Raw genomic sequence first — 22,302 nt, forward strand, 5'->3', positions numbered from 1 at the left:
TTTTTACCAGGGATCTTCCTCCGCCATGATTTCCACAATGTCCTTCATGTGCTTCTCTTATCACATACTCCATTGGAGAAGGTCCGAGACACCTTGATAAAGTACCACCGAATATTTTTTGATATAAATTACCTAAATCCAAACAATAACGAGCAGCCTTTCGACGAAGTGCCTAAGCCTTTTTCTTATATTCAGGTAGTATTTCGTACTGCAAAAAATTGACGATCTCGTTTCTCCAATCCTAGGTTAAATTATTGAAATTTACCTCGTTTTTATCTTGGTCGAGTACCAAATGAAACAAATGTATTACAGAATCATTCTCTTTATTTGTCACTTCTACAGCGGATGCAAGATTAGCCAACGTGTCTGCTTCGACATTCTCGTCTCTCGGTATCTGCACGATTTTCCATATTTGGAATTATCTAATCAAATCTCGTGCCTTTTCTAAATACTGCTGCATCCTCGCCTCTCTAGCTATATAAGTCCCCTGCATTTGATTAACTATGAGCTGCGAGTCGCTTTTGATTATGACTTGATCTATTTCGAGCTCTCGTGCCAATTCTAAACTTGCAATCACAACTTCATATTCTGCTTCATTATTAGTAATAGGATGACATTTTATGGCATGCCATATAGTCTCTCCCGCAGGTGGGATTAGGACAATGCCTAAACCCGCTCCTTTTACATTTGAAGAGCCATCGGTTAAACAGGGTCCAAGTACCTGGATTAGACATGTTAAATACCTGCAGTTCTTTTTCTACTTCTGTTACCATACCTGGGCTAAAGTCTGCCACGAAATCTGCTAAAACCTGTGATTTTATTGCAGTTCTAGGTTGATATGTGATGTTCTATTCAGTTAGTTCTATAGCCCATTTGGCTAACCTACATGATAACTCTTGCTTATGTAATATATTACGTAAGGGGTAGGCAGTCACTACAGAGATAGGGTGACATTGAAGTAAGGCCTTAATTTTCTAGATGCCATAATTAACACTAAAGCAAATTTTTCTAAATGAGGATATCGAGTTTCAGCATCCAATAAAGACTTGCTAACATAATAAATCAGAGATTGTTTACCTTTGTCCTCCTGAACTAATACGACGCTCACCGACACTTCTGAAACAGCAAGGTAGATGAGTAGCTTTTCTCTGTCCTTTGGTTTAGCCATCAACGGTGGGTTTGACAAGTATGCTTTTAAAATTTTGGGCGCTTGTTGACATTCTTCAGTCCATTCAAATTGACTTTGCTTTTTCAAAACTGAAAAGAACTTAAAGCTTTTCTCCGAGAATTTAGAAATAAATCTTCCTAATACTGCTATCCTACATGTTAACCCATGCACTTCTTTTTTGCTCATAAGTATATCCGGTATTTCTTCAATAGCTTTAATCTGCACAGGATTTATTTCAATTCCACGGTTAGAAACAAGAAAACCTAAGAACTTACCTAATGACACGCCAAATGCACATTTCTCGGGATTTAACTTCATATTGAATTTGTGGAGAATCCGAAACATATCTGACAGATGTTGAATATGATCCCCCGCCTGTTGTGATTTGACTAGCATATCATCGATAGAAACCTCCATGATTTTTCCTAGATGTTCTTGAAACATCTTAGTTACTAACCTCTGGTACGTGGCTCCATCATTCTTTAGGCCGAAAGGCATAACTTTATAACAATAATTCCCCGTGTCTATAATAAAGAAAGTTTTTTCTTCATCTGAAGGATCCATTTTTATTTGATTATATCCTAAATAGGCATTTAAAAAACTTAATAGTTGGTGTCCTGCAGTAGCATCAATTAGTTGATCTATGTGTGGTAATGGAGAAGAATCTTTAGGGCAAGCTTTCTTCAAATCGGTATAGTCTACACAAACTCACCACTTACCATTCTTTTTTGGCACCACTATAGAATTAGCTAGCCAATTAGGATACTTTACCTTGTGGATAGACCTCATTCTTAAGAGCTTTTGTACCTCATCCTGAATCACCTGGTTATTAAAAGATCCCTGCTTCCTTTTCTTCTGTTTGACAGGCGGATGCGTTGGATCTTCATTCAGCTTATGGGTCATCACCTCCAGTGCTATACCTATCATATCTGAATGCGACCAAGCAAAGCAATCTGCGTTAGCTTTTAAAAATTCAATTAACTTACATTCATCTCTGGGCTGAGGTTGGTTCCGATGTAGACTTTTTTGTCCGGCCAATGTACAAACAACACCACCGCTTCCAGTTCCTCAATTGTTGTTTTGATATTTTCATTCTCTTCTGGTTCTTGAATAGTATCAGGCCTTGAGTCTACATCTGTTTGTCCATCTACAGTTGAGGTTTGTGTTGCTAAATCCTCAACTAAATTTTGTAATTGCTATTTTTCATCTGCAGCATCATTTTTCACGCTTGAATCTACCACTGAGTTAATGCTTCGGGAAGCCTATTAATCACCACAGATTTGTCTTATTTCCCATTATGCAGGGAACTTGATAGCCTGATGTAAGGTAGATAGAACAACATCCATCTCGTGAATCCACGGTCTGCCAAGAATCATATTGTACGCCATGTCTATATCTATCACTTGAAATTTGGTATCTTTGACTACTCCTTCTGTGAATGTGGTGAGTATTATCTCCCCTTTTGTAACAACGCTCGAGTTTTCAAAACCAGATAAGGTACGTGCTTTGGGTACCAATTTATCATCGGCTTGCATCTCGTTTACCACTCTTAGAAGAATGATATTTACAAAGCTACCTGAATCGATTAAAACTCATTTTACATTAGTATCATGTACAAGTAAAGATATTACCAGGGCGTCATTGTGTGGGATCAATACGCCATCTGCGTCTGCATCATCAAATATTATACTGCCTTCTTCCAAAACTTGGCGAACTCGCTTCCCGTGGGTAACTGTGATTTTTGACACCTTCTTTGTTGTTGTATATGTTACGCCGTTGACCTCCTTCCCTCTGCTTATGACATTAACTGTTCTTTTTGGTGATGGAGGTTTTGGTGGCTCCTACCTATTCTTCATATATGCTTGCTTACCCTTCTCACTAAACAATTCGGTTAAGTAACCTTGTTTTAATAAGTGCTTTACTTCACCTTGTAGCAGTCTGCAATCTGCTATTTTGTGACCGTGATCGTTGTGAAACTCGCACCATAAATCAAGGTTTCTCCTATTTGGGTTCGTCTCATTTCTTTTAGCCACCGCACTTTATCTCCCATGCTTCTTAAAACATCTACCAACTCATACGTGCTAACATTGAAACTATAACCACCAATCTTTACTTTTGAACTTTTGTCGTTGTCTGGCGTTTCTCGCGTGTCTCACTCCTTTCCAAACCTGGACAACGAACCTGAATCTCTGTCCCTTGATCTAGAATCATACCTCAGGTTTTCTTGTTTTGAACGTGAATCCCTTCTTGTTGGTCCCATATAAGGTTCGTACCTGTTCTTGCCGGACCTTTTTTCAGTTTCTGGCCGCCTTGAACTTACCCTTTCATCTCTCCAGGACTGAGTGATAATGTCTTCTTCTATCCACAACTTTGTACTATACCTGTTGTAAACATCATTCCAAGTTGTTGCAAGGAATTCTCATAAGATTTTTTTGAGTCTCCTTGTGGCTTCTGAGCTTTTTTTTATTTAAATTACTGGCAAATGCCATAGACGCCCAATTGTCGGGTACATGTGGCAACATCATTCGTTCATGTTGGAATCTGTTTGCAAATTCCCTGAGTAGCTCCGTATCTCCCTGTTTTATTTTGAAAATGTATTCCATCCTTTTTCAACTTTTTGAGCTCCCGAGTATGCTTTTATAAATGAATCTGCAAGTTCAGCAAAAGAATCAATGGAGTTTTCAGGTAAAAGAAAATAACATGTTAGTGCTCCCTTCGTGAGTGTTTCACCGAACTTTTTGACTAGCACTGATTCAATCTCTTGCTTGGTCAAGTCGTTGCCCTTTACGCCAGTTGTAAATGCAGTTACATGATCTCATGGATCGTTTGTCCCATTGTACTTTGGGATATCGGGCATCTTAAACCTTTTTGGAATAGGCAAAGGAGCGACACTTGGCTTCCAAGGTTGTTAAGAGTATTTGTCTATAACCACTCCTTTGATTATAGGTGGAATACCAGGTATCTTTTCTATGCGATCGTTCTGCTCCTTGAGTTGTTTCTGCAAAGTTAGTACTAAACTTTGTAAATCAGAATTAACTAGGATACCTGACCCTGCATCACGAGATTCGCTGGGAGTTCCTCCGCTGCCTGAATTAGCGAGTCCTGAGCGTGGATTCTCTATAGTTGCGGTGTTGTTTAGAGGCGGAGTTGGTGGTACAGTTGGAAACCCACTAACAAAAGCTTGAAGAGCATCGTTGACCTATTCTGCGATTAATTGCTTCAATGCTGCATCAATAGCTCGATCGTCCTCATGTTGGTCATTCATATGCGATTCAAATCTGTCAGGTGTCCCTTCTCGAGATTGTCGAGGAGAGTTTCGTGGTGAGGGAATTGAAGTTAACTGATGTTGCTGATTTTGTTGGTTGTTGTCATTGACGTACGACATGATTTTTTGGCAGAAGAATGGATTTGGAATGTGAAAAGATTATCAGATTCCTGGCAACAGAACCAATTTATTTAACCAAAAAATAGGAATCTCGGTCAAAGCCTATTTTTAGAAGTACTCGGGTTGCTGATAATAAAGAAAAAGAATATTTTTGCAATAAGAAAGAAAAATTAAAATATGAAATAGCAAAGTAATCAATATAAAGCAAAAGTAAATAATTGTATTCCAGTAATAAACAGAACATTTCCATACAAATGACATTTCTATTATTTATATAGTCATCTCTAAGTACAACGTCTTCCCTTTATGATTAAGTCATTATGAGCATTTAATGACATTAATGAAACGTTATAATTGGCAATCGTAATTGTTTCGTGAAGATTCTGTAACGTTTGTAATCATTCATGCTCATTAATTGAAGACCAATGAATCTATTCTTTTTACGGTCTTGGTTCATTCCACCGGTGTCTCTTCAAATTATTAAAGAGACTCAAGCAACCGTTTCTTCTCGTCTCTTAGACGTTTTGCTCGTACCTATTAAGACTCACGTCTTTTTAAGTACTCTTCTCCAGCTGTCATTTTTCTAATGACACGTGTCTTGCCATGTCAGCCATATAATTAATTTCACGCGTAATATTTATTTTTTCCAGTACAATTAATATATTTAAAGTCGATAACCGATAAACCGAATAGTTAAGAGTAATTATCCGCGTGTTCCGCATGATAAGCAGCCCTAGTGTGGAGGTCGAAAATTAGGGTAGTAGGTAGCCAAACCTCTTTTCTTTCATTCCAGTAGTGGTAGTGTTTCTCTTGTATTTCCATATTTTTGGATTTCTGTTACGACCTGACGTTGCTTTTGTTTCAGTTTTACTCTTATCTTATTGTTGTTACTGTTTCTCTCCTTTCTCCGGTACTGCATTTCTTGCTCTATACTATTGTGGTTATGCATGGTTGCTTTGAGCCGAGGGTCTATCGGAAATAGCCTCTTTACCTACACAAGGTAGGGCTAAGGCTATATACTCTCTACCCTCTTCAGACCCCACTCTTTGAACTATTTTGAATATATTGTTGTTGTTGTTGTTTGTATTTTTGTGATATATTTTAGTTTGATTTGTAAGAAACAAAACTATGTTCTATAAATAATTTAGGTAGCATGATTTCACTTTGGTTTTACTTTTGTACTAGGTATTGAAAAATAAATTTGGAAAAAATCGTGGGTTTAGAGTACCTTTTTCAGAAAATGAAAGGACTTTTGTGTTAGTGTTTATAACAATCTACCTGTGGATTATTCTTAGTTTTATAAAATAAAATCTGCTTCTACAAACAGACAATGCTGTTTTCAATTTTCGAAAACTTTTCTAAACTATCCCTTCTTAGTGTTTCTCGTTGATGGCCAAAAATTTCTCCTTTTAAACATAGGCCTGAGTTCAATTATCACTGAGAGAATTCTATACAAATGTTTTTTTCAGTTTCTGCAATATATTTTCTAATTTGTCCTGGAAAGAGCTTGAGTGCATTACTATTAGTTTCAGATACGAATAAAAATCATCATCAATTGGTCATTCTCTATGACAACAAAAAACCCAGTGAAAATTTTAGAAGTGGGGTCTTGGAGGGTAGAGTGTACACAGATCTTACCTCTATCTTTGTGAAGAAAGAGAGGTTGTTTCAGATAGACCACCGGCACAAGAAAATATGAGAAAGAAGCAATAGCAGCAAGCCGTACCAACAACGATACTAGATAAACTAAAGCGAAAGAGACTATGAACTAGAAATTCATATATGTAAGTATAAGGAGCCTCTTTTGAATGAAGTAACAAGACATGGAAAAGACTAATATTAGTGACTGATCTTAGCTTAAAAGGATAATTTGAGGCTCTAGCACAAATACTGCTGATATTCATAATAGGAAGATTGCTGTAACGTCAACAGAATGATGTATAATTTCATTATGATGAATAAAAAGAACAAAACAAAAAGAAAAATTTAGGTTATCAGATTTTACACATGAGAGAAGGCCTATTGCTTATGAAGGAAACAACCAAACAAAACAGTCAAGGCATTTTTTTTTGACTAATAAGGTGGGAAGAACCTATTAAGTTTGCATGGTAATTTATAGAACTCATCACTTCTAACATCTTTAGCATATAACACAAACTTGTCCCACCAATGCGAACCATTATCTTTTCGAGCTTCATCGTTACTAAATGGGAGGGTTCTGTCCAAAAATACAGCAACTACAGCAGCTACCGTGGCGTGTGACATGACGATGACAGACATTATGTCATTAAACTGCAGTTCAACAAGAAGATCATTAGTACGAGGTTGTTTTGTAACGATAAGTCTTAATAGTAATCGTATTTAATTAATGGATATGATTACCCATCTTGAATGTGTATGAAGAGGACCAGATCCAGAACAAAGGTGATGCTCTCTGAAGTACTGAGGTAAGGAAAATCCAAGGAAAAGAGAGAATCCCAGTATGAACTTTGTTCTAAAGCTGTTAAGGTTACAGAATTGGAGAAATCCAATACCAGCAGATGCTGCATTTGTACAAATGATATTTGTCATTGGAGAAAGTTGCATTAGCAAAATAGTAAAAAATTTAGAGATACATACAGACATATCCAAAGAAAATACAATATATGGCAGCCATGATTGATGCAGGTATTGAAGCAAAAATTGCTCCAAATTTTCCTGTAAACAAAAAGGTAGGTCAGTCATTGAATCAATACACCAGTATTAGTATATAGAGAAAAGAGTTTACTTTTGGTAGAGTAAAAGAGTTCACTAGCTAGTGCTTGAATCAATACATTAGCATTAGCATACCTAAAATGGAGAAGAAAATCATAAAAGCAGCAGATATTTGTGCGACTCTTCGGCTTCCAACTCTTGTCATTGCCAAGAGACCAGCATTTTCCCTGTAAATACAGCCTAAGCTCAATTGAAGCAGCTTAGTTCTATGTGAATCATAGCTAATGGATTGCATGACACATAAAATGTTAAGCACGGACGAGACTGTTTGTAGCCATCCGTGCCTAAGTCATAAGTAGAAGGAAATTTAGATTGAAAAAACAGTAAAGAGATAAGAGATTGTTACGCTGTAGCAGTGCAACCAGTGACACAACCAAAAGCAGCATTTAGCAAAGTCCCTATCCCCTGCCAAGAATTTGAAGTTCACAATGTAAATAAAATTCGATACAGAGAGGATATATAGAAGAGAACATTTGATCTCACCAGCCAACCAACACCCCGACTAATGACAGAAGGTGGCACTGGTGTAGCGCTTCCATATCTTGCTGATGCAAGGAATACACCAGTTGACTACACAACAACAGGATTCAAATTTGAATCAAGACTAGATTTTACTATGAAAATAAAAGCTCAGTGCACCAAAATCAATTTAGAACATCATTTCTTGCATCCTATTTTTTCAACAACGTTAACTGTGAAGACTGTGTTACATATCAATAGCAAAGAGATAAGTAGAGGATCAGAGAGCAGACCTCAACTGAAGCAACAAAAGAAGCGAACATCATGGTTAAAGCATCTCCAAAGTTGAAGGTAGGAACCCCCCATTGAAACGGATATGGTATATCTATCCTGCATAAAGTGATGCGAGTTGCATGATAAAAGTCTCCAGAATCCAAATTCAATAAACGAATTTTGAACAAATTTCCTGAACCCCCAATAGTTCAATGAACAAAATTTTCTTCAAACCAAACTCAGTAAGGTTACATCTAAACAAAGAAAATATAGGAATTTCCAACTTCATAACGTGAATATAAGTGAAAGAAATCTCACCAAGGAGATCCAGAAATGAGTCCAGAGCTATCAGTGCGACAAGTTGCTTCCTTTGCATTCTTGTATGCACCACTCCAGGTCAAGATTGCTGCATAAAACCATATAATTGCTATAGAGAAGAGCATTGCAAACCGGTCACATATGGGCCTCTTTAATTTGAGATATGTTGGTAGATACTGCAAGAACATTATTACGTTCAGGGAATCAATTCGAGTAGGAAGAGGATAAACGATATGAAGAATGCTATAAGTTAGAAGAAACTTATTTTTTAAACCTTGGACTCAATGCACAAAAATGAATTCATTAAAAGTGTTAGTTTTTCCAACAATTATGGTGATGTAGGGGAGAGGTAAGCAATGATGCAACTCTCCTTAGTGAGATAAGCAATGATGCAATGAGTGGTAGGTGAGATGAGAATATTGCAAATTGATCCTTCTTGGTAGGTGAGATTTGCACTTTTGGTCCCTATCTCAAAACTATAAATACCCCCTTCCATTTCATTGTATAACACACCAAAAAATATATCAAAACTCAAGAAGAAAGAGTTTGAGAGGGAGAGAGATATAGTTCCTTTAGGAATGTTTCCTAACAGGGGAGTGACAAAATAGTGAGTAGAAATACTAGTCGGGTATTTTTCGGGAAACACTTTTGTGTGCGCCACTATTTTGGGTAGAGCTCAGGAATTGTTGTACCTCCAAATTATTGGGGAAGTCTCTCTTTGTATGCCTGCTAAATGTTTTAGTGGAAGTTGGTGTCGGATTTGTGGACGTAGCCTAAACGTTTTAGGTGAACCACGTTAAATATTGTGTCATTTATTTTTGGTTTCGTTGATCATTTATTTTATTCCGCTGTGCAGTAGTGTTTAGTGCCACCGGATCCTAACAAGTGGCATCAGAGCTTTGGTTAGAGTACTATTCATACGTACGAGTACTATTCATCCATACGGGCACTATTCATATCCACGGTTACTATTCACCGTCGGATTTTTTTTAGATTGCAAAAGTCTGTCAAATTCTGATCTAAATGGAGGCGAGGACAAGCAAGATGGTCAACCTGAATGGCACAAATTATCACTTATGGAGAAACAAGATGAAGGATCTCCTGTTCGTGACAAAGATGCACCTGCCGGTGTTCAGTTCTCAGAAACCTGAAGATAAGTCAGACGAGGACTGGGAATTTGAGCACAACCAAGTGTGCGGCTACATACGGCAATTTGTTGAAGACAATGTGTACAACCACATTTCTGGTGTGACACATGCAAGGTCGTTATGGGACAAGCTCGAAGAGTTGTATGCCTCTAAAACAGGTAACAACAAATTATTTTACTTGACAAAATTAATGCAAGTAAAATATGTAGAAGGGACAACTGTGGCAGATCACCTTAATGAAATACAAGGGATTGTCGACCAGTTGTCGGGAATGGGCATAAAGTTCGATGACGAGGTACTTGCTCTTATGGTGCTGGCAACACTCCCAGAGTCATGGGAAACCTTGAAGGTTTCAATCACCAATTCTGCACCCAACGGTGTGGTAAACATGGAGACAGTCAAGAGTGGCATTCTGAATGAAGAAATGAGACGCCGATCACAAGGAACATCTTCTTCACAGTCAGAGGTGTTGGCTGTTACGACCAGGGGGAGAAGTCAAAATAAGAGCCAGAGTAACAGAGATAAGAGCAGAGGTAAATCCAACAAATTTGCAAATGTTGAGTGCCATTACTGCAAAAAGAAGGGGCATATCAAAAGATTTTGCCGACAGTTCCAGAATGACCAGAAGAAGAACAAAGGCAAAAAGGTGAAGCCCGAAGAAAGCAGTGATGATGAAACGAACTCCTTTGGTGAGTTCAACGTTGTCTACGATGACGACATTATCAATCTGACAACCCAAGAGATGACCTGGGTGATTGATAGTGGGGCTACCATTCATGCGACGCCACGGAGAGAACTCTTCTCATCTTACACACCTGGAGACTTTGGTCGTGTAAAGATGGGAAATGCCAATTTCTCAACAGTTGTAGGCAAAGGTGATGTTTGCCTAGAGACCATGAATGGGATGAAGCTACTTTTAAGAGATGTCAGGCATGTTCCAGATATGCGCCTGAATCTGATCTCCGTAGACAAGCTCGATGAGGAAGGTTACTGCAATACCTTCCATAATGGCCAATGGAAGCTCACGAAGGGCTCATTGGTGGTGGCGCGGGGCACGAAGCAGTCAAAGTTGTACGTGACCCAGGCGAGCATCTCCCAACAAGTTATAAATGTTGCGGAGAATGATAGCAATATCAAGTTGTGGCATAGACGTCTTGGCCACATGAGTGAGAAGTCAATGGCGCGTTTGGTAAAGAAGAACGCCTTACCAGGTCTAAACCAGATCCAGTTGAAGAAGTGTGCTGACTGTTTAGCTGGGAAACAAAACAGAGTTTCGTTCAAAAGATTCCCTCCTTCCAGAAGGCAAAATGTGTTGGATCTGGTACACTCAGATGTATGTGGACCTTTCAAGAAGTCCCTCGGTGGTGCCCGATATTTCGTGACCTTTATTGATGATCATTCACGAAAGACATGGGTATACACGCTGAAGACCAAGGATCAAGTGTTTCAAGTTTTCAAACAGTTTCTGACCTTGGTGGAAAGAGAGACTGGTAAGAAGTTGAAGTGCATCCGGACAGACAATGGCGGTGAATACCAGGGTCAATTTGATGCTTACTGTAAAGAGCATGGTATTCGACATCAGTTCACACCTCCTAAAACTCCCCAGTTGAATGGCTTGGCTGAGAGGATGAACAGAACTTTGATCGAGAGAACCAGATGTTTACTCTCTCATTCAAAGTTACCAAAGGCTTTCTGGGGTGAAGCTCTAGTTACAGCAGCCTATGTGCTGAACCATTCACCCTGTGTCCCTCTTCAGTACGAGGCTCCAGAAAAGATTTGGTCAGGAAGAGATATCTCTTATGATCAATTACGGGTATTTGGCTGCAAAGCCTATGTCCATGTTCCGAAAGATGAAAGGAGCAAACTTGATGTCAAGACAAGGGAGTGTGTATTCATCGGCTATGGTCAAGACATGCTTGGCTATAAGTTCTATGATCCGGTGCAGAAGAAGCTCGTCAGGAGTCGAGATGTCGTGTTCGTTGAGGACCAAACAATTGAAGACATTGACAAAGTAGAGAAGTCCACTGATGATTCTGCTGAGTTTGAGTTGCCTCCAACAGTGGTGCCGAGACAAGTTGGAGATGATGTTCAGGATAATCAACCTGAAGCCCCTGATCTTCCTAATGAAGATGAACCAGCAGATACTGAAGGTAACGAGGACAATGGTGATGATGATGCAGACGAGGAGGATCAACCTCAACCACCAATCCTCAATAACCCTCCTTATCACACAAGATCTGGAAGAGTTGTGCAACAGTCTACCAGATATTCTCCACATGAGTATGTGTTACTCACTGACGGGGGAGAACCCGACAGCTTTGAAGAAGCTATTGATGATGAACATAAGGAGAAGTGGATAGAAGCCATGCAAGACGAGATGAAATCCTTGCATGAGAACAAGACGTTTGAGCTGGTGAAGTTGCCGAAAGGCAAGAGAGCTTTGAAGAATAAGTGGGTGTTCAAGATGAAGCATGATGAACACAATTCCCTTCCGAGATTCAAAGCAAGATTGGTCGTCAAAGGTTTCAATCAAAGGAAAGGCATTGACTTTGATGAAATATTCTCACCAGTTGTGAAAATGACCTCAATACGCACGGTGCTGGGATTAGCAGCAAGCCTCAACCTGGAGGTTGAGCAGATGGATGTAAAAACCGCCTTCCTACATGGTGATTTGGAAGAGGAGATATACATGGAGCAACCAGACGGTTTCCAGCAAAAGGGGAAAGAGGACTGCGTTTGTAGATTGAGGAAAAGCCTCTATGGCTTAAAACAGGCACCAAGGCAGTGGTACAAGAAGTTCGAGTCGGTGATGGGGCAACACGGCTACAAGAAGACAACTTCAGACCATTGTGTGTTCGCTCAGAAGTTTTCTGACGATGATTTCATCATCCTATTGCTCTATGTGGATGATATGTTGATTGTTGGCCGGAATGTTTCCAGAATTAATAGCTTAAAAGAACAGCTAAGCAAGTTCTTCGCCATGAAAGACTTGGGGCCAGCAAAACAGATCCTTGGGATGAGGATTATGCGAGACCGAGAAGCCAAGAAGTTATGGTTGTCTCAGGAGAAGTACATCGAGAAGGTACTTCAACGGTTCAACATGGAGAAAACTAAAGCAGTTAGCTGTCCTCTTGCTAACCACTTTAGATTGAGCACCAAGCAAAGCCCGTCAACAGATGATGAGAGAAGAAAGATGGAGCGGATTCCATATGCTTCAGCAGTAGGAAGTTTGATGTATGCCATGGTTTGTACACGGCCAGATATCGCTCACGCTGTAGGAGTGGTAAGTAGATTTCTTTCTAATCCAGGAAAGGAACATTGGGATGTTGTTAAGTGGATTCTCAGGTATCTTCGAGGAACCTCCAAACTATGCTTATGTTTTGGAGAAGACAACCCTGTGTTGGTTGGCTATACTGATGCAGATATGGCCGGAGATGTTGATTCTAGAAAATCAACTTCAGGATACTTGATTAACTTTTCAGGGGGAGCTGTGTCATGGCAATCAAAGTTGCAAAAATGTGTTGCATTATCAACTACTGAAGCTGAATTCATCGCAGCAACGGAGGCTTGCAAAGAATTGATATGGATGAAGAAGTTCTTAACTGAACTTGGATTTTCGCAAGACGGTTATCAGTTATTTTGTGATAGTCAAAGTGCTATCCACCTTGCGAAGAATGCCTCATTCCATTCCAGATCCAAACATATTGATGTGAGATATAATTGGATCAGGGATGTGTTGGAGAAGAGGATGTTGCGGCTTGAAAAGATCCATACAGACGAAAATGGATCGGACATGTTGACCAAGACTTTACCGAAAGGGAAGTTTGAGTTCTGTAGAGAAGTTGCAGGGATAGTGGATCCACCATATAGTTGGAAGGGGGAGAATTGTTAGTTTTTCCAACAATTATGGTGATGTAGGGGAGAGGTAAGCAATGATGCAACTCTCCTTAGTGAGATAAGCAATGATGCAATGAGTGGTAGGTGAGATGGGAATATTGCAAATTGATCCTTCTTGGTAGGTGAGATTTGCACTTTTGGTCCCTATCTCAAAACTATAAATACCCCCTTCCATTTCATTGTATAACACACCAAAAAATATATCAAAACTCAAGAAGAAAGAGTTTGAGAGGGAGAGAGATATAGTTCCTTTAGGAATGTTTCCTAACAGGGGAGTGACAAAATAGTGAGTAGAAATACTAGTCGGGTATTTTTCGGGAAACACTTTTGTGTGCGCCACTATTTTGGGTAGAGCTCAGGAATTGTTGTACCTCCAAATTATTGGGGAAGTCTCTCTTTGTATGCCTGCTAAATGTTTTAGTGGAAGTTGGTGTCGGATTTGTGGACGTAGCCTAAACGTTTTAGGTGAACCACGTTAAATATTGTGTCATTTATTTTTGGTTTCATTGATCATTTATTTTATTCCGCTGTGCAGTAGTGTTTAGTGCCACCGGGTCCTAACAAAAAGGACATAAATCCTCTTCGACAACTCCATGAAAGAGAACAAGGTACTCATAAAAAAGGACATAAATCCAAACTTAGATTCATTTAAAAGTGAATGGCATTACTTGCCTGTGTGATGACAACCATGAAAATCAACTGTGGTATCCCAACTTCGATACATTCTGCAATCTACAAAATAAAGTTTACAAAAAAGTAATTAGTGAACGTGTTTTCAGCAATCTGATGTTCTCATCTTTCCAGAGAGCATATTTTAATCCAAAGCATATATTATACGAGAAATCTAGGAAATTCTCACCAATGGGAAACCGAGATGGTAGAGCCCTAGTCCAGTCAAAGTAACAAGTGGTGTCACAGATAGAGGGCTAAGTAGCCTAAATTACAGAAGAAAAAGTAAGAAATGCAGAAGTTATGCAGCAAATAAAGTTGATGACCTAAAGTTGAATATTCCACATGCTCAAGCCTGATCAGATTACACACACCTTACAAGATTTCTCCACAGGCCAAGGAAGCCCATTATAATTTGGAAACCAGAAGTAACAATAAGAGCTCCCTGTATGCCTCTCATTGTATGCATAAAACTCTGTGAAAATCAGTCACAAAAACAAATTCAAGAAACATCAGCTGAATTGACAACCTTCCCACCAACCTCCCCCCCAAAAAACCAAAACAATTCAAAATTCCATGCAGAGGCGGATGCAGCTTATAAGTAATAAGTATAATAAGTTCAACTGAACCAATATTTTTGACACGGAGCGTTTCAGCGTGTCAACAAATATCCAATTCAGATCCTCATAATGTGTTCAGTGCGAATAACCTTAAAGATTGAACCCAGCTAGTATAAATCTTGGATCCGCCTCTGGTCCCACACCCCTCCTACCCGAAAAGAGAGGAAGAGATGAAAATATTATACTACCAGCTCAGGATCCTGAAGAACTGAGGACCTATTAGCCTGGATAATTGAGGTAATTGGTATCAAGTATGCATATGAACCACCTATTACCAATGGCAATCTGGTCCCAAATAAGGATTGTAGTAATGTATTCACTCCTGAAATGAACAGCATTGTCTGTACTACTTTTGCCTTCTCATCCTACAATATAAAATCACTGACTTAAAATCAATTGAATCAATAAAAGGATAATACACAAGATCAATTAGCTAGCGTCAGCAATCCAAAAAAAAAATAAAAAAATAGTCATAATGTTAAGGAATTGAAGAAATTCTTACATTGCCACCTCCCATTTGAGGAACTAGGATGCTTGGAATTAAGACAATATTACCAAGACTCAATATGTAATGTTGAAACCCCAAGAATAATCCTTCTGCTGCATTTTTCCATAAAATAATCATAGTCAGTAAAATATCTTTTTTCGACGAAATTAACAATAATTGACAAAATGGTCTTGACTTAATTTTCACGTACACAAAGGTGGTGGGCTGTTAACACAGTATTGTACATTCTTAAGTTGCTCCATAACTGGATGAGCATGTAATTCCTCTGCTTTTTTAGCTCCACTCTCACCACCTCCACTAGACATTGTTGAAATTTAGAGATTGTTTGGTTTTAGAGAAAGTTCAAATTGGCGCTAAAGATTTTTTTCCTTTGTAGCAAAAAGGTGAACGTTACAAATTATTTGTTATAATTAGATATTGATATGGAACTAATGAGTACATTGCCGTTACTAATATTATGCCTTAGTTTTAAATAGTGAAATATATGTATTTAATATCTGATACCAAAATAACTCATCCTCATGGATGAAAAAATCCCTGTGCTTCAGTATCTTGTGCTGTGCCTCCTACAAAATAGTGGAGTAATAGTAATTTCAATGTTAAGTCCTCAAAATTCTCTGAAAAGGTTAAATGAGATCATTAATTGGATACGTATTCTTTCAGCCCTGATATCTGGAATCCAGATTCATTATTCAATACATTATCCCCATGAGATAACAACTTTATACTAATAGCAATTATATTAATGTGAAAAATCAAAGTAAGGCTCATACAACAACATACCCAGTATAATTCTACATAGTGGGGTGGAGGGTAGTGTACGCAGACATTACCCCTATCTTGTGGAAGTAAAAAGGTTGTTTCCAATAGACCCTTGGCTCAGGAAAGTATAAGCACCACAAATAAAGAGATAAACAAGAAGGGACAACACCGAAAAGCTATATAAAAGCAGCATAAACAACAACACGATAGCAAGATGATCGAAATGCAAGAAACGACAGGTAGTCATGAAAACTCAATACCAACAGAATACGAGAGTACGTACTAATACTACCGATATGATAATCCAGATGTCACGACCCAAACCGATGGGTCATGACGAGTGCCCGAGTCCTACATGTCGAACACCCCTAATCATGCGTCTAAGATATAAACATGGATAACATCTGCTGGATTACGAGAATAACATACGTGAGGAAACCTGTCCAAAAAATATATATACATACACGTGCGAAATACGTAGGGCGAGCCGACAAGGCTGCTATATAGACAACTACATATCCAAAACTGAAAGCCGTCAAGGCCACATACTACCCAACTATACATGACTGTCTACAGACCTCTAACAGAATATACAACTGTACAAGCACTGGACTGGGTCCCGTCATACCCATATATGTAAACAAACATATCATACCAAAATCCAAAGCAGCCCCAGATCAAATGGAGCATACTAACTCTCACTGATCAAGGATCCTAAGAAGGGGGACCATCTGCCTGTCTACCTGTACTTGCGGGCATGAAACGCAGGCCCCGGGAAATAGGGTGTCAGTACAAATAATGTTCTGAGTATGTAAGACATGAAAATTAGTACATAAAAGACATATATGAAATATGGAATAAAGAATTCCGCTTGCAAGTCTAAATAACTTTGTAAATGATGAAATAGAAGACCAATTTTGGAGAATTTTCCTTTTCTATATATTCATTTGATCTTTTACTGTACAAGGACTGTGTATAAATACAAAAGGAAAAGAATTTGTGCATAACTAACTATCCTATGTGTCCTTATTGTATTGGCTAGTCTATAACAAACAAAGAATAAAATTTATAGCTATTGCTTTCTTCTATTCCCTTCTATTCTCTTCTATTGGGCTTGATATTGGGCAGACGGATAAAGAGGCCCAAAAGACTGAAGTGAGCTGAGTTGAGGAGGCCCAATGTTGAGCAGCCCATATCTGGAACTGAGGCGAACAAAACAAGGCAAACTTGTTGTCTTTTACAGATAACCTAAATTATATCAAACCCTATACTCAACTCAAACCCTTTTCTTTATCAAACACTATAGACGAATCTAAGATTCCTTCATCTCCAACAACCCTCCTCAAGTTGGAAGGGGACGCAAGAACACCCAACTTGCCCAAAAGTCTATGGTGAAGTGGCCCTGTGAGAGACTTTGTGAATATATCTGCCAATTGAGAAGAGGATCGAACAAAGGACAGAGAAATTAGACTGGCGAGAAATTGTTGAAGAACAAAGTGGCAATCGATTTCCACATGTTTCGTTCTCTCATGAAACACGGGGTTCTTTGCGATGTGGATTGCTGCTTGACTATCAGAGTGCAAAGGAACAGGAAGAGAAATTGGAACAACGAGGTCCTCAAAAAGATGCACAAGCCATATGAGCTCGACAACTACTCGCCTTATCAAGCTATACTCAGCTTCAGTAGAGCTTAGGGCGATGAAAGTCTGTTTCTTGGACTTCCAGGATACGGGAGACCCTCCAAGGGAAATGTAAAAGCCACTAATAGATTTATGAGATTTAGGACAAGTACCCCAGTCGGAATCACAAAAGGCGAGCAATTGAAAAGAGGGTGATAAAGACATAAACAATCCAAAACCAGGGTCCTTGAGCAAATATCAAAGAACACGAAGAGCCGCAAACATGTGAGGTTGCCGGGGATTCTGCATATATTGACTGAGGTGATGCACCGTAAAAGAAAGATCCGGCCTTGTATGGGATAAGTAGTTTAACTTACCTAACAAATGACGATAAAAGGTCGGATCTGGAAGAGGATCACCTTTGTTGGCCAAGAGTTTGATAGTTGGATCAAGTGGGGAGGAAACAAGAGCTTTGTGCAAGACATCAAACTCAGTGAGAAGATCCAGGGCAAATTTACGCTGGGACAGGATCAGACCTGAAGATTCTCGTAGTACTTCCATGCCCAAAAAATAATGTAAGGTCCCTAAGTCTTTGATTTTGGACTCTTGATTTAAGAATATCTTTAAAGCACGTAGTTCTTCAGCATTATTTCCTATGAATAGAACGTCATCCACGTAGACTGCAACTATGGATATTAAGGAATCCGGCTTCTTAAAAAATAGAGAGTAGTCATTCAATGAGTGTGAATACCCTTTAAAATTTATAGTTGCCATTAACTTAGCATACCACTGATGAGAAGCTTGACGTAAACCATTAAGTGATTTCTTCAAATGACAAACTTGAGTAGAAGAAGGTGGTGAAAAACCAATAGGAAACTTCATATAAACCTCTTCATTAAGATCACCATGTAAAAAGGCGTTGTTAACATCTAATTGGTAGATTCCCCAACCCTTCTTCATAGCTATAGCAAGAATGCATCTAATTGTAGTCATTTTCACTACAGGTGAAAATGTTTCAGTAAAATCCACTCCTTCCCTTTGAATATCACCTCTTACTACTAGCCGAGCCTTTAGCCTTTCCACACTACCATCTGAATGTTGTTTCACCTTATACACCCATTTGCAAGGTAGTGCTTTCCTACTAGGGATAGTTCCACTACTTTCCAGGTTTGATTCTGTTCAAGAGCTTCAATTTCCTTAGCCATGGATTCCTGCCAACCTGGGTGATGTGCTGCTTGACTGTAACTGGTAGGTTCTTGAATATTAGACAGGAAATTTAGTAAATGCCGATTTAAGGTAGAAAGCTCAGAGAAAGGAAAACTAGGAGGTGTAACAGGTGAGAGAAAACAGGAAGTGCTAACATTTGTAAGTTGAATAACATTGCAAATGTAATCTTTGAGATAGACTGGAGGGTTATGGGATCTAGATGACTTTCTGATCAAGTTGTCTATCATATGTTCAGATGTAGAAGGTGAGGTAGTGGGAATAGGAGAAAGGGAGGCAGTAGGGACAGGAGAATATTGAATTTGGGAAGGTGTGAGTGGGGGAGCAGGAATAGGAGAGAAAGGTATGGTAGAAGGAGATATAGGGTGAGAGATGAATGCAGGAGAGATGGGAGCTGTATTCTCATTAGCTGGTGATGGGGGTTGTACTGCTAGGATTGAGTAGTTTAGAAGTAGAGTGTTGAAGTAGTTTAGAAGAGAAAGGATAAACTTCCTCATGAAAAACAACATCTCTGGAAATAAAAGGCTTTAAAGTTTTGAGGTTTAGAACTTTATAACCTCTTTTACCATGTGGATATCCAGAAATACACATGGTATTGCCCTAGGTTGAAACTTTGTTCTATGGATGGAAAGGGTAGAGACAAAACACAGACATCCAAAACATTTTAACTTTGTGTAATCTGGTTTAGAATGAAAAAGAACCTCATAAGGTGTTTTAAAATGAAGAACCTTTTAGGGAAACCTATTAATGAGGTAAGTTATTGTTAAAATACAATCACCCCAAAAAGAAATAGGTAAACTAGATTGAAAGAATAGAGCTCTAGAAGTCTCCAACAAATATTTATGTTTTCTCTCCACAACTCTATTTTGTTGTGGAGAAGCAGTACTGGTAGTCTGATGTATAATTCCTTGGGAAAGAAAAAAATCTAACTGGGCAGTCCCACTCCTAACTCAAAGACATTATCTGATCTAATGGCCTTAACCTTTGCATGAAACTATCTTTCTTCCATAGCCAAGAATGATTTTAAGACTGAAAAAGCATTTGATTTGTTGCTCAATAAGTAGGTCCATGTACCTCTACTATAGTCTCCACAATAGTTAGAAAATACTTAAAGCCATCATAAATAGGTTTATTATAAGGGCCCCATGTATCAATATGAATTAATTCAAAGATGTGCTTTGAGGTAATGCTGCTTATGGGAAATGGGAATCTAGATTGTCTTGCCATAGGATAAACAACACAAGGAGTATAAGACTTTGATGAAATAGAAGTAAGAATAGTAGAAATGTTTTCATATTACTGAAAGGCATATGGACTAACCTATAGTGCCATAGCTTATCTTTTACATTGGAAATAGAACTAAAACAGGAATATAAAGTACGTACATATTGTCTTAGATTAAGCTTCCTGCTAGAAAGAAAACTATTGCTAGACTTGGATGAAATACTGGGAATGGCTACTATTTGCCTTGATTTAAGGATGTAGAGTCCTGCCTTCTCCTTACCAATCTCCAGAGGGCTCTTCAATGAAAGGCCCTACAGACAATATGAAGAAGAAGTAGAAAAGAGTGGATGTTTTAACTGCTTACACAACTTGTGAACAGATAAAAGATTATATTTGAAATAAGGGATATAGAGAACATTTAGAAGTATTAGATTAGAAAACAGAATGACTGAGCCATAGTGAGTTACCAGAACCTTTTGAGAATTTGGCAAGTTAACAATTCTAGGCTTGATTAAAGGTTTAAGGACACAGAAAAGTTTCCTATTGTAGGTCATATGTTCTGAGGCTCCACTGTCTAATATTCAAGACTGACTACTAATTTCAATGAAATAGGTAGGAGAATTAAAGAAGGAAGGTATACCAGCATAATTAGCATTTTCAAAAGCATCGGAGGAAGTTCCTGCCACTTGTTGTCCAAGCTTAACTTGCTAAAGGAGCTGGAGTAGTTGAACTACATTCTCTTGGGTGCGTGATTTTGTCTCTGAAACACTGATTGCCTGTTCATTTTCATCAACTGCATTAAGAGCATTGTTGGCTTGTATTGGACCTTGGAACTTATTCTGTCTTGTAAACTTAAAGTGTGTTGGAAAACCATGGATCCTATAACACTTGCCAATAGTATGTCCTGGCCTTTTACAGTAGCCACAAATGGTTGAAACCCTTTTATAATGATTCATACCCTTTTGATCTCTCTGCTCATTGTGTCTCTTCCCCCATCCTGGCTGATTAGCAACAATAAAAGAAGCAAAGTCTCCTAGATAAGCAGGAGTTGCATGAATCTCCCTCTGCTTTTTATCTTGGATCACTAAGGAGTATGCTTCTCCAATAGTGGGCAGAGAAGAAGATAACATAATGTTACTTATTACTCCTATGAAGCACTTATTTAAACCCATTAGAAATTGTAACAACCTTTCATCTTGATGAGCTTTATGGTTCTTTATTTTAGCTCCACAATCACAATCACACACACAAGCTGAAAAAGTGTTAAGAGCATCAAGCTCATCCCATAAGCTCTTCATCTTAGTAAAATAAGTTGTAACACTAGAATTTTCTTGCACCACATCACTTAGCTCCTTTTGCAGTTGAAAGAGTTTAGCTCCATTTATCTGACCAAATCTATCTTCTAGGTCAGCCCAAAGGTCTTTAGCACTTTGTGAATACAACACACTTTCTGCTATTTCTTTGGAGAGTGAGTTGAGAAGCCAAGAAAGAACCATATCATTGCAACGCGCCCACACTCTTTGAAGACCTGAATCAGCAGCAGGAACAACTAGGGTTCCATCAATGAACCCTAGATTGTTCTTAGTAGACTGAGCTATCACTACTGCTCTTCTCCATCCTCCATAACCTCTGCCATCAAACATAGAAGAAACAAAGCTCATACCAGGATAATCTGAAGGATGGAGGTAATAAGGATGTGCTGAATCAACAACACTAGAAACAACAGATCCTGCAACAATAGAAACTCCAGTAGCACGAGTAGATGAACTCAACAAATCGCTGGGCTGACTTTCAGTCGCCATTATAGTAAGGAAGAAAGAAAAGGAAAATGATGTAGTGTGAATCTAAAGCAGATCAAACCTGCTCTGATACCATGATGAAATAGAAGAACAATTTTGGAAAATTTTCCTTTTCTGTATATTCATCTGATCTTTTACAGTACAAGGACTGTGTATAAATACAAAAGGAAAAGAATTTGTGCATAACTAACTATCCTATGTGTCCTTATTATATTGGCTAGTCTATAACAAACAAAGAATAAAATTTACAGCTGTTATCTTTCTTCTATTCCCTTCTATTCTCTTCTATTGGGCTCGATATTGGGCAGACGGATAAAGAGGCCCAAAAGACTGAAGTGAGCTGAGTTGAGGAGGCCCAATGTTGAGCTACCCATATCTGGAACTGAGGCGAACAAAACAAGGCAAACTTGTTGTCTTTTACAGACAACCTACATTATATCAAACCCTATACTCAACTCAAACCCTTTTCTTTATC

General features: G+C 38.6%; 3 protein-coding genes across 3 annotated transcripts; all 3 read right to left on the minus strand.

Moving 5' to 3' along the window:
• Nucleotides 1-6,471: 6,471 nt before the first annotated feature.
• Nucleotides 6,472-8,628, minus strand: LOC104243976 (nucleobase-ascorbate transporter 7-like). The gene is made up of 8 exons (XM_009799265.2): nucleotides 8,358-8,628; nucleotides 8,060-8,156; nucleotides 7,791-7,877; nucleotides 7,654-7,712; nucleotides 7,383-7,474; nucleotides 7,173-7,250; nucleotides 6,936-7,096; nucleotides 6,472-6,845 (listed from the first exon to the last, which is right to left on the minus strand). Exons 1-8 carry the CDS (start codon nucleotides 8,543-8,545, stop codon nucleotides 6,627-6,629), a joined length of 981 nt encoding a protein of 326 aa, XP_009797567.2. The 5' UTR covers nucleotides 8,546-8,628; the 3' UTR covers nucleotides 6,472-6,626.
• A 5,422-nt stretch (nucleotides 8,629-14,050) lies between these two features.
• On the minus strand, nucleotides 14,051-15,504 carry LOC138890340 (putative nucleobase-ascorbate transporter 10). Its single transcript, XM_070173719.1, has 6 exons — nucleotides 15,390-15,504; nucleotides 15,194-15,291; nucleotides 14,880-15,056; nucleotides 14,446-14,546; nucleotides 14,262-14,337; nucleotides 14,051-14,134 (listed from the first exon to the last, which is right to left on the minus strand). Exons 1-6 carry the CDS (start codon nucleotides 15,502-15,504, stop codon nucleotides 14,051-14,053), a joined length of 651 nt encoding a protein of 216 aa, XP_070029820.1.
• Nucleotides 15,505-20,735: 5,231 nt separating this feature from the next.
• Nucleotides 20,736-21,830, minus strand: LOC138890341 (uncharacterized). The gene has a single exon (XM_070173720.1). The coding sequence runs from the start codon at nucleotides 21,828-21,830 to the stop codon at nucleotides 20,736-20,738; it is 1,095 nt and encodes a 364-aa protein (XP_070029821.1).
• Between the last annotated feature and the right edge of the window lie 472 nt (nucleotides 21,831-22,302).

The sequence above is a fragment of the Nicotiana sylvestris genome, chromosome 4 (genome assembly GCF_000393655.2).
Source record: "Nicotiana sylvestris chromosome 4, ASM39365v2, whole genome shotgun sequence".
Lineage (NCBI taxonomy): Eukaryota > Viridiplantae > Streptophyta > Magnoliopsida > Solanales > Solanaceae > Nicotiana > Nicotiana sylvestris.